The sequence below is a fragment of the Cherax quadricarinatus genome, chromosome 26 (assembly GCF_038502225.1).
Source record: "Cherax quadricarinatus isolate ZL_2023a chromosome 26, ASM3850222v1, whole genome shotgun sequence".
NCBI lineage: Eukaryota > Metazoa > Arthropoda > Malacostraca > Decapoda > Parastacidae > Cherax > Cherax quadricarinatus.
Genome location: NC_091317.1, coordinates 13581354 through 13594241, shown reverse-complemented (window position 1 = coordinate 13594241; position 12888 = coordinate 13581354). Strand labels below are relative to the sequence as shown.

General features: G+C 46.7%; 1 protein-coding gene across 5 annotated transcripts in view; it reads right to left on the bottom strand.

The window, feature by feature from the left end:
* The window catches only part of LOC128705108 (glycerol-3-phosphate acyltransferase 3-like), a 105472-nt gene that overhangs the window by 13790 nt on the left and 78794 nt on the right, over window positions 1–12888 (bottom strand). For all 5 annotated transcript variants that reach the window (XM_070088787.1, XM_070088790.1, XM_070088788.1 and 2 more), the window contains one exon: window positions 2233–2420. In XM_070088787.1, coding sequence (XP_069944888.1) covers window positions 2233–2420 — 188 coding nt within the window. The remainder of the gene's footprint in view (window positions 1–2232; window positions 2421–12888) is intronic.

Below are 12888 nucleotides of genomic sequence, written 5' to 3'. Positions count from 1 at the left end.
AGATGACCTCCGTCAGGCCCATACAGTAAGACGAGACCTCCGCTTTATCTCGTAGATTTCTGGCCAGTGTCTGGGGAGATTGTGAGTGAGTTGATCTGTGGGCCTGTGTTGCAGCTGGCAGAGCATGCCCAGTAAGTACCAGTGTCTCTCGTCAGTCTGGAAGCTAGTGTTCGTGTCTGCATAGTTATACTAGGGGATACCCACCCTCTTGGATATAGGAATTTCTGAGGTGCAGGCAGGTCACTAATAACGATTGAATATTGCAGGAATTTAGGCTCCTGGTTGCACGTGGTTTCTGAGAGGAAGCCCAAAGGGGCTAAGGCTAAGCTTAGGGAAGTTGAAGATCAGGATATATGCTGCAACACCAAGTAAGTTAGTCCTTTATACGTGCATGCAGGCGAGTTTCTTGCAACATCAATCATTTGTGAAAATCTGTCCTATAAGCCACTTGTGAGGCTGAGGTACCCACCTCAGAGCTCGGTGTCAACAGAGTTTGTCAGGGTAGGCTACTCACTTGGAGGCAGTCCACACAAATTTTCACAGCAACTACCTGAGGTATGGAAGAAGGCAAATGTAGTCCCCATCTTTGAGAAAGGAGACAGAAACGAAGCACTAAACTATAGACCAGTGTCACTGACGTGTATAGTATGCAAAGTCATGGAGAAGATTATTAGGAGAGTGGTGGAGCACCTGGAGCGGAACAAGGTTATAAATGATAGCCACCACAGATTCATGGAAGGCAAATCCTGTGTCACAAACCTACTGAAATTTAATGACAAGGTAACCGACATGAGAGGGAGGGGTGGGTTGATTGCATTTTGTTGGACTGCTATAAGGCCTTCGACACAGTTCTTCACAAGAGATTAGTGCAGAAGCTAGAGGATCAGGCACGTATAACAGGAAGGGAACTGCAATGGATCAGAGAATACCTGATAGGGAGGCAACAGTGAGTCATGGTACGTGATGAGGTATCACAGTGGGTGCCTGTGATGAGCGGGGTCCCACAGGGGTCAGTCCTGGGACCAGTGCTATTCTTGGTATATGTGAATGACATGACGGAAGGGATAGACTCAGAAGGGTCCCTGTTTGCAGATGATGTGAAGTTAATGAGGAGAATTAAATCAGATGAGGATCAGACAGGTCTACAAAGAGACGTGGACAGGCTGGACACGTGGTCCAGCAACTAGCTCCTAGAATTTAACCCCGCCAAATGCAAAGCCATGAAGATTGGGAAAGGGCAAAGAAGACCACAGACAGAGTATAGGCTAGGTGGCCAAAAACTGCAAACCTCATTCATCGAGAAAGATCTAGGGGTGAGTATAATACCGAGCACGTCGCCGGAAGCAGACATTAACCAGATAACTGCTGCGGCATATGGGTGCCTGGCAAACCTGAGAATAGCATTCCGATACCTCGGTAAGGAATCGTTCAATACTCTAAACACTGTGTACGTCAGGCCCATACTGGAGTACGCAGTACAAGTTTGGAACCCACACCTGGTCAAGCATGTCAAGATATTAGAGAAAGTGCAAAGGTTTTCAACAAGGCTGGTTCCAGAGCTAGGGGGAATGTCCTACGAAGAAAGGTTAAGGGAAATCGGTCTGACGACACTGGAGGACAGGAGGGTCAGGGGTGACATGATAACGACATACACAATACTGTGTGGAATAAATAAGGTGGACAGAGACAGGATGTTCCAGAGTTGGGACACACAAACAAGGGATTACAATTGGAAGTTGAAGACTCAGATGAGTGAAAGGGATGTTAGGAAGTATTTCTTCAGCTCCAGAGTTGTTAGGAAATGGAATAGTCTAGCAAGTGATGTAGTGGAGGCAGGAACCATACATAGTATGATAGGTATGATAAAGCTCATGGATCAGGGAGAGGGAGGACCCAGTAGCTGTCAGTGAAGAGGCGGAGCCAGAAGCTGAGTATCGACCCCTGTAACGACAATTAGGTGAGTACGTACACACACACACAGACAGGTACACATAAGTAGCTACGCAAATTATCAAACATAATAACATATGTATAAATAACCTAGGATAACCCCCATCCCTCCAAAAAAAAATAAAAAAAAACTGACTTAATTCCATTCCTATTTCCCAGGTGCTGTTACTCTTACAGGATAGTGCTTCCACACGAGTTGGTCCTTTTTCATTATTTTTATCAGCCAGTATGTCTAACACCAGTTCTTTCTCAACACTACAAAAAAAAAAAAGCGTTACTGACCTGTTTGCAAAAGCAACTGCCGACTCTTGTTGTCTTCGCCTGGTTAGTGGCAGGTACCAGACGTCGCAGACTATGGCCCACGAGGTCATCATGCTGAATATGTAAGCACCAAAGGTATTTTGGTACCAGAAGGGATCACCATAACGCAGATCAAATTTAATTGCGACTGGGAAGATGTCGCTATCAATCTGTTAAAAAAAAGGGTATTTTGATGATTTGGAATAAGTGGCAACTGTTTGTGAATGTTGGAGAGAGGATATTATATATTTGCAATTATTATTATTATAATCAAAAAGAAGCGCTAAGCCACAAGGGCTATACAGCATATATATATTTGCAAGCGATGGTTTAGTGGTTAGTTTTGATTATAATAATAAATATCTGCAAGTGTGAGAGGGGTTGGTAGTTACATTAACAATAGGCAAGAGTGAGAGAAGATGGTAGCTCGATCTCTAGTGTACTCAGGTCACACACACAGGTCCAGATTATTATTATTATAATCAAAAGGAAGCGCTAAGCCACAAGGACTATACAGCGCTGCAGGGCAGGAAGGAAGTGAGGGCATCAGGTGGCAAAAGGGAGATGGATGAGCAACAGGTTACGGATAACAGCGGGGCAGTGGATGGTGAAAGGGTAAAGGGCAGCAAGAGACTGAACCAGAAAGGGCTGAGGGGAGTGCGAAAAGTATCATCAGAGTTTGTGGAGTAAATCGGTCGTTGTCAAGAAGTCAATGAGAGAGTCAGGATTAAAGGAGGGTCCATCAGCAAGAAGGGAAGGTAAAGAGAGAGTAGTAGAACGAAGACGACGTTGGAGGTAAATTCTGCGTGCTCGTTGATAGAGAGGGCAGTCTAACAGAATGTGGCTAATCGATACTGGAACTTGACACTGCTCACATTATTATTATAATCAAAAAGAAGCGCTAAGCCACAAGGACTATACAGCGCTGCAGGGCAGGAAGGAAGTGAGGGCATCAGGTGGCAAAAGGGAGATGGATGAGCAACAGGTTACGGATAACAGCGGGGCAGTGGATGGTGAAAGGGTAAAGGGCAGCAAGAGACTGAACCAGAAAGGGCTGAGGGGAGTGCGAAAAGTATCATCAGAGTTTGTGGAGTAAATCGGTCGTTGTCAAGAAGTCAATGAGAGAGTCAGGATTAAAGGAGGGTCCATCAGCAAGAAGGGAAGGTAAAGAGAGAGTAGTAGAACGAAGACGACGTTGGAGGTAAATTCTGCGTGCTCGTTGATAGAGAGGGCAGTCTAACAGAATGTGGCTAATCGATACTGGAACTTGACACTGCTCACAGAGAGGAACAGGGTGCCTCTCCATGAGATACCCATGAGTAAGACGAGTGTGGCCAATGCGAAGGCGGGAGAGAGTGGTCTCCCAACTTCGGCACTGATGACAAGAAGACGGCCAGTAACCTATGCTCGGTTTAATAGAATGAAGTTTGTTACCGAGCAGAGTTGACCAACGTTGTTGCCAACGGGTGCGAAGGTGGGTAGCTATTGCAGCAAAATAGTCCAGAAATGGAACACCTCGATAGGAAATTGGTAGGTCATATACTGCTGACCGCGCAGCAGTGTCTGCCTGTTCATTGCCCTGTACGTCGACATGACCAGGGACCCAACAAAAAACAATATCTTTATGTTTGGTAGAGATACGGCGTAGCCAAAGTTGGATACGGAGAACTAGGGGATGAGATGTATCAAATTTTCGTATAGCCTGTAGAGCACTAAGGGAGTCTGAGACTACTACAAATGATGACACAGGCATAGATGCAATACGAATAAGTGCTGCAAGAATGACATACAGTTCAGCAGTAAAAATGCTAGCTGAAGATAGTAAATGCCCTCGTACGACGCTGTCCGGAAACACTGCTGCGAATCCGACGCCGTCTGAAGACTTAGAGCCATCTGTGTACACAGCGGTGGCATGAGAATGGGAGTGGAAGTGATCAAGAAAAAGAGAGCGGGAAGCCACCGTAGGCAGTTGAGCTTTCGAGCAAGGGAGTGAGAAAGAACAGACCCGAACAGCTGGAACTTCCCAGGGGGGCAGGGAAAAGTGAGATGCTACATGAACATATAAAGGTGGTAACTGAAGGGAAGACAAGAGTGAATGTAGGCGAAGAGAAAAGGGACGGAGCAAACAGGGGCGGCGAACGAATAAAGAATGTCTACTAATATCGGTGACCATTCTATAAATGGAAGGATTGTGTAGATCGTGAGAGCGTACATAGTAACGAAGGCAATGGGCATCACGGCGATCAGACAAGGATGGAACATTTGCTTCTGTGTAGAGGCTCTCAACAGGGGAAGAGCGAAAAGCACCAAGGCACAAACGTAAGCCTTGGTGATGGATAGAGTTAAGGCTAGAGAGAGTAGCAGGAGAGGCCGCGGAATAAATCTGGTCACCATAATCGAGTTTCGATAAAACGAGGGCTGAATGTAGGCGAAGCAGAGTTCGACGATCAGCTCCCCAGGAAAGATGAGCAAGGGTTTTAAGAAGGTTTAGCCGGCTGTGACAAGTTGCCTTCAGAGAGGTAATGTGAGGTTTCCAGGTTAACCGACGGTCAAAGAGAAGGCCTAGAAACCTGACTGTATCACGTTCGGGGATACGGGAGCCATAGAGATACAAAGGATGATCGGAGATAACAGAGCGTCTAGTGAAAGTAATTTGGTGAGTTTTGGTACTTGAAAATTTAAACCCATGTGTGGTGGCCCAAGTGGAAACACGGTCGACCGCATGCTGGAGAGAAACTGCAATAAGGTGACAGTCAGCGCCTGCACAAGCAATAGCGAAGTCATCAACATAGAGTGATGACCAAATATTGGGTGGAAGAACAGAGGCCAAATCATTTATAGCAAGGAGAAAAAGTGTTGTGCTTAGAACACATCCCTGAGGGACACCTTCAGCTTGGACGAAGTCCGGGGAAAGAACATTATTGACTCGAACACGGAAATGTCTGTCAGTTAAAAAGTTCTTGAGGAAGGATGGTAGATTGCCTCGGAGGCCTAAGGAATGGGCCTGGGCCAAAATATTATACCTCCAAGTTGTGTCATATGCCTTCTCAAGGTCAAAAAATATGGCAATAACTGAGTGATTATTCGCAAAGGCATTACGAACATACGTATCCAAGCGTAGTAAGGGGTCTATGGTAGAACGACCCTTACGAAAGCCATATTGACTAGCGGAGAGACTGTTGTGAGTCTCTAAATACCACATTAAACGTCGATTTACGAGGCGTTCCATCACTTTGCAAACTGCACTTGTAAGAGCGATGGGGCGATAGTGGGAGGCATCATGTCCTGTAGTACCCGGTTTGCGGAAAGGGAGAACAATGGCAGATTTCCACAGCTGGGGAAGAACTCCTTGTGCCCAAATAAGATTGAAGAGGTGTAAGAGGACTACAAGGGCTGACCGATGTAAATGTTGTAACATACGAATATGAATGTCATCAGGCCCAGCTGCCGATGATCGGCAAGCTGAGAGCGTTGCCTCCAGTTCTTGAAGTGTAAAAGGCACATTATACTGTTCTTCTCCGAGAGAAGAAAAGTCCAAGGGTACTAACTCTCTGGCAGACTTTGAGGAAAGAAACGAGGGGCATAGATGGAGCCCTCGGGAAATACGGACCAGATGTGTGCCAAGTTCAATGGCAACGTCAAGAGGGTTTGCTATATCAACACCAGTGACCCGTAGAACAGGAGCCGGGTCAGGAGAGTATTTACCACTCAATTTCCTCACTTTTTTCCAGACTGCACTCATAGAAGAAGCAGAGGTGATGGTGGAAACATAGTCTCGCCAACAAGTGCGTTTAGCTTCACGGATGACACGGCGAGCGATCGCACGCTTCTGCTTAAAATCAACAAGTCTCTCAGCGGTTCTATTGTACCGGTACCTGCCCCATGCAGCACGTTTCAAACGTACTGCACGAGCACAAGCAGGAGACCACCAAGGCACGCACTTCTGAGAATGCCTGCCTGAGGTTTGGGGTATAGAATGAGAAGCTGCGGTATAAACTGATGTCGAGAAGATGTGTAGGAGCTCATCAATGGAGGATGAAGAAGGAACCTCACTAAAAGCAGTGAGGTGTGAGTAAAGATCCCAATTTGCCCGATCAAATTGCCAGCGAGGGCTACGGGAAGGTGGTGAATAGGAAGGAGAAGTAAGAATGATCGGAAAATGATCGCTGTCATGTAAGTCTGGTAGAACAGACCAGGTGAAGTCTAGTGCAGTGGAGGAAGAGCAGACTGATAGATCGATGCAAGAGAGAGTATGAGTACGAGGATCAAAATGGGTGGGAGTACCCGTATTTAAAACATGGAGGGGGTGAGAGGCAAGAAAAGCCTCCAACTGAATGCCACGTGAGTCACAATGAGACCCCCCCCAGAGGAAATGGTGGGCATTAAAATCACCAAGTAACAGAAGTGGTGGTGGTAAGGATGAAACAAGAAAGGCAAAGTCTGGGATAGAAAATGCTCGAGAAGGAGAGAGATATAAAGAACATATTGTAAACCACTTATTCAAGTGGATACGGGCTGCAGTGTAATGCAACGAGGTATGGACAAATAGTTGACAGTACGGAATATCATTGCGTAGAAGAAGGGCACTTTCATTAAAGGTCCCATCTGAGAAAGGATCCGAAGAATACAATAAATTATAGCCTGAGATAGGTTGGAAAACAGCCGAGTGTAATTTTGGTTCTTGTAAGCAAGCACCAACAGGGGAAAACCTGGAAAGCAACATCTGAAGCTCACCCCGATTACCCCTGAGGCCGCGGATATTCCACTGTAAATAGGCCATGATTGGCGATGAAGAAAATATCAGGAATCTGTAGGTAAAGGCACCTACGGACTAGAGGGGTTAGAAAAGTCAACGTGTGGTGGCATTGGAAGATGTTCAAGTAGCGAAGGAACGGAGCGTTGCGAAGAATGGGGTTGTGAAGATGGAGGAGAGGGAAGAGAAGGAACAGGAAGTGAATCAGTGTCCATTGAAGGTTTAGTCTCTGCAATATATTCTGAAATGGCTTCAAGTGTTTCTGAATTCAAAGATGTATGGGAAACCATATTGGAGATAGGAGGAGGAGGGTGAGTAAAGAATGGGACAGTAATGGACTGTACCAAAGTAGAGGGGGAGGGAAAAGTGTAAGGGACTGGAGATGAAGTGTGGGGGGGGACAGAAGAGGTAGAAACCTGGGAGGTGACAGAAGAGGGAGAAACTTGGGAGGGGACGGGGGTGGAAGGCATAGTACGAGGAGGAGGGTGAATCTCCACACTTGTAATAGAGCCAGAGAGAGGGGAAGAACTAGGTACAGAGACTGGAAAGGTAACGTGTGGAGGTGGAAGAAGGGAAGGAAGGGGCAAAGAAGATTTGAGCAATGTGGATTTTTTGGACTTCTGAGTAGAGGGGCGATTGGTATTAGGTGTCGTACGAGGTCTTGTCGATACTGGGGCTTGTGAGGAAGGACGCGAAGATGTGAGAACAGACTGAGTTGTAGTCGGGACGTCAGAGCCAAGGACAGCAAAAGGATTAGATGCCGTAGTGGCTATGGGAGGGGTAACAACAGAGGAGGCTGCAGAAGATGGGACCCCAGAAGTGGGGGGACGTTTGGCAACACGAGAATAAGAAACACGGGGTAGTCTCCCTTGGAGGCGGAGATGAGTAACTGCCATAGCATAAGGGAGACCTTCTGCCTCTTTGAGGCAACGGATTTCACGTTCATTTAAGTATACCTGGCAACGGCGGGAGTACGAAGGGTGAGCTTCATTACAATTAAGGCAAGATGGAGGTTGACTGCAAGATGTATTAGAATGGTTGTCGGCACCACAGACTGGGCATTCGGCCATAGATCTGCAATATTTCGCTGGGTGACCAAAACGCCAGCAATTTCTACATTGTTGCGGTGTAGGTATCACCTTTCGAACTTGTAACCGATGTCCCGCGACATATACAGAGGACGGGAGTTCTCGGCTGTCAAAAGTTAAACGAGCCACATTGCAAGGGTAACGTCTCCGCCCCCGGGCAGGAAGGACATAAGTGTCTACTTTGAGGATTGGGAGATCCTGGAGTTCCAGCTGTTCAAAAATGTCATTGCCACATGACTGGAAATTCTGTTGGACTATGGTATGGGGCAGAATGACAGTACCACTACAAGAATTGAGAGAAAGATGTTTTTCAATAGTGATAGGAGTAGTATCGATATTCGAAAGGAGAGAAAGATCATGAGCTTGGGTAGCATTCTGGACAGTGACGATGCGTGTACCGCTCTTGAGAGCGTGAAATGAAATATCTCTGCCAACATGACGCAGGAGCGCTTTGGCAATACTATGGTCAGAAAGGTAGGCAGAAGAAGAAGTTGGTCTTAAAGTAAATTATTATTATTATAATCAAAAAGAAGCGCTAAGCCACAAGGACTATACAGCGCTGCAGGGCAGGAAGGAAGTGAGGGCATCAGGTGGCAAAAGGGAGATGGATGAGCAACAGGTTACGGATAACAGCGGGGCAGTGGATGGTGAAAGGGTAAAGGGCAGCAAGAGACTGAGCCAGAAAGGGCTGAGGGGAGTGCGAAAAGTATCATCAGAGTTTGTGGAGTAAATCGGTCGTTGTCAAGAAGTCAATGAGAGAGTCAGGATTAAAGGAGGGTCCATCAGCAAGAAGGGAAGGTAAAGAGAGAGTAGTAGAACGAAGACGACGTTGGAGGTAAATTCTGCGTGCTCGTTGATAGAGAGGGCAGTCTAACAGAATGTGGCTAATCGATACTGGAACTTGACACTGCTCACAGAGAGGAACAGGGTGCCTCTCCATGAGATACCCATGAGTAAGACGAGTGTGGCCAATGCGAAGGCGGGAGAGAGTGGTCTCCCAACTTCGGCACTGATGACAAGAAGACGGCCAGTAACCTATGCTCGGTTTAATAGAATGAAGTTTGTTACCGAGCAGAGTTGACCAACGTTGTTGCCAACGGGTGCGAAGGTGGGTAGCTATTGCAGCAAAATAGTCCAGAAATGGAACACCTCGATAGGAAATTGGTAGGTCATATACTGCTGACCGCGCAGCAGTGTCTGCCTGTTCATTGCCCTGTACGTCGACATGACCAGGGACCCAACAAAAAACAATATCTTTATGTTTGGTAGAGATACGGCGTAGCCAAAGTTGGATACGGAGAACTAGGGGATGAGATGTATCAAATTTTCGTATAGCCTGTAGAGCACTAAGGGAGTCTGAGACTACTACAAATGATGACACAGGCATAGATGCAATACGAATAAGTGCTGCAAGAATGGCATACAGTTCAGCAGTAAAAATGCTAGCTGAAGATAGTAAATGCCCTCGTACGACGCTGTCCGGAAACACTGCTGCGAATCCGACGCCGTCTGAAGACTTAGAGCCATCTGTGTACACAGCGGTGGCATGAGAATGGGAGTGGAAGTGATCAAGAAAAAGAGAGCGGGAAGCCACCGTAGGCAGTTGAGCTTTCGAGCAAGGGAGTGAGAAAGAACAGACCCGAACAGCTGGAACTTCCCAGGGGGGCAGGGAAAAGTGAGATGCTACATGAACATATAAAGGTGGTAACTGAAGGGAAGACAAGAGTGAATGTAGGCGAAGAGAAAAGGGACGGAGCAAACAGGGGCGGCGAACGAATAAAGAATGTCTACTAATATCAGTGACCATTCTATAAATGGAAGGATTGTGTAGATCGTGAGAGCGTACATAGTAACGAAGGCAATGGGCATCACGGCGATCAGACAAGGATGGAACATTTGCTTCTGTATAGAGGCTCTCAACAGGGGAAGAGCGAAAAGCACCAAGGCACAAACGTAAGCCTTGGTGATGGATAGAGTTAAGGCTAGAGAGAGTAGCAGGAGAGGCCGCGGAATAAATCTGGTCACCATAATCGAGTTTCGATAAAACGAGGGCTGAATGTAGGCGAAGCAGAGTTCGACGATCAGCTCCCCAGGAAAGATGAGCAAGGGTTTTAAGAAGGTTTAGCCGGCTGTGACAAGTTGCCTTCAAAGAGGTAATGTGAGGTTTCCAGGTTAACCGACGGTCAAAGAGAAGGCCTAGAAACCTGACTGTATCACGTTCGGGGATACGGGAGCCATAGAGATACAAAGGATGATCGGAGATAACAGAGCGTCTAGTGAAAGTAATTTGGTGAGTTTTGGTACTTGAAAATTTAAACCCATGTGTGGTGGCCCAAGTGGAAACACGGTCGACCGCATGCTGGAGAGAAACTGCAATAAGGTGACAGTCAGCGCCTGCACAAGCAATAGCGAAGTCATCAACATAGAGTGATGACCAAATATTGGGTGGAAGAACAGAGGCCAAATCATTTATAGCAAGGAGAAAAAGTGTTGTGCTTAGAACACATCCCTGAGGGACACCTTCAGCTTGGACGAAGTCCGGGGAAAGAACATTATTGACTCGAACACGGAAATGTCTGTCAGTTAAAAAGTTCTTAAGGAAGGATGGTAGATTGCCTCGGAGGCCTAAGGAATGGGCCTGGGCCAAAATATTATACCTCCAAGTTGTGTCATATGCCTTCTCAAGGTCAAAAAATATGGCAATAACTGAGTGATTATTCGCAAAGGCATTACGAACATACGTATCCAAGCGTAGTAAGGGGTCTATGGTAGAACGACCCTTACGAAAGCCATATTGACTAGCGGAGAGACTGTTGTGAGTCTCTAAATACCACATTAAACGTCGATTTACGAGGCGTTCCATCACTTTGCAAACTGCACTTGTAAGAGCGATGGGGCGATAGTGGGAGGCATCATGTCCTGTAGTACCCGGTTTGCGGAAAGGGAGAACAATGGCAGATTTCCACAGCTGGGGAAGAACTCCTTGTGCCCAAATAAGATTGAAGAGGTGTAAGAGGACTACAAGGGCTGACCGATGTAAATGTTGTAACATACGAATATGAATGTCATCAGGCCCAGCTGCCGATGATCGGCAGGCTGAGAGCGTTGCCTCCAGTTCTTGAAGTGTAAAAGGCACATTATACTGTTCTTCTCCGAGAGAAGAAAAGTCCAAGGGTACTAACTCTCTGGCAGACTTTGAGGAAAGAAACGAGGGGCATAGATGGAGCCCTCGGGAAATACGGACCAGATGTGTGCCAAGTTCAATGGCAACGTCGAGAGGGTTTGCTATATCAACACCAGTGACCCGTAGAACAGGAGCCGGGTCAGGAGAGTATTTACCACTCAATTTCCTCACTTTTTTCCAGACTGCACTCATAGAAGAAGCAGAGGTGATGGTGGAAACATAGTCTCGCCAACAAGTGCGTTTAGCTTCACGGATGACACGGCGAGCGATCGCACGCTTCTGCTTAAAATCAACAAGTCTCTCAGCGGTTCTATTGTACCGGTACCTGCCCCATGCAGCACGTTTCAAACGTACTGCACGAGCACAAGCAGGAGACCACCAAGGCACGCACTTCTGAGAATGCCTGCCTGAGGTTTGGGGTATAGAATGAGAAGCTGCGGTATAAACTGATGTCGAGAAGATGTGTAGGAGCTCATCAATGGAGGATGAAGAAGGAACCTCACTAAAAGCAGTGAGGTGTGAGTAAAGATCCCAATTTGCCCGATCAAATTGCCAGCGAGGGTTACGGGAAGGTGGTGAATAGGAAGGAGAAGTAAGAATGATCGGAAAATGATCGCTGTCATGTAAGTCTGGTAGAACAGACCAGGTGAAGTCTAGTGCAGTGGAGGAAGAGCAGACTGATAGATCGATGCAAGAGAGAGTATGAGTACGAGGATCAAAATGGGTGGGAGTACCCGTATTTAAAACATGGAGGGGGTGAGAGGCAAGAAAAGCCTCCAACTGAATGCCACGTGAGTCACAATGAGACCCCCCCCAGAGGAAATGGTGGGCATTAAAATCACCAAGTAACAGAAGTGGTGGTGGTAAGGATGAAACAAGAAAGGCAAAGTCTGGGATAGAAAATGCTCGAGAAGGAGAGAGATATAAAGAACATATTGTAAACCACTTATTCAAGTGGATACGGGCTGCAGTGTAATGCAGCGAGGTATGGACAAATAGTTGACAGTACGGAATATCATTGCGTAGAAGAAGGGCACTTTCATTAAAGGTCCCATCTGAGAAAGGATCCGAAGAATACAATAAATTATAGCCTGAGATAGGTTGGAAAACAGCCGAGTGTAATTTTGGTTCTTGTAAGCAAGCACCAACAGGGGAAAACCTGGAAAGCAACATCTGAAGCTCACCCCGATTACCCCTGAGGCCGCGGATATTCCACTGTAAATAGGCCATGATTGGCGATGAAGAAAATATCAGGAATCTGTAGGTAAAGGCACCTACGGACTAGAGGGGTTAGAAAAGTCAACGTGTGGTGGCATTGGAAGATGTTCAAGTAGCGAAGGAACGGAGCGTTGCGAAGAATGGGGTTGTGAAGATGGAGGAGAGGGAAGAGAAGGAACAGGAAGTGAATCAGTGTCCATTGAAGGTTTAGTCTCTGCAATATATTCTGAAATGGCTTCAAGTGTTTCTGAATTCAAAGATGTATGGGAAACCATATTGGAGATAGGAGGAGGAGGGTGAGTAAAGATTGGGACAGTAATGGACTGTACCAAAGTAGAGGGGGAGGGAAAAGTGTAAGGGACTGGAGATGAAGTGTGGGGGGGGACAGAAGAGGT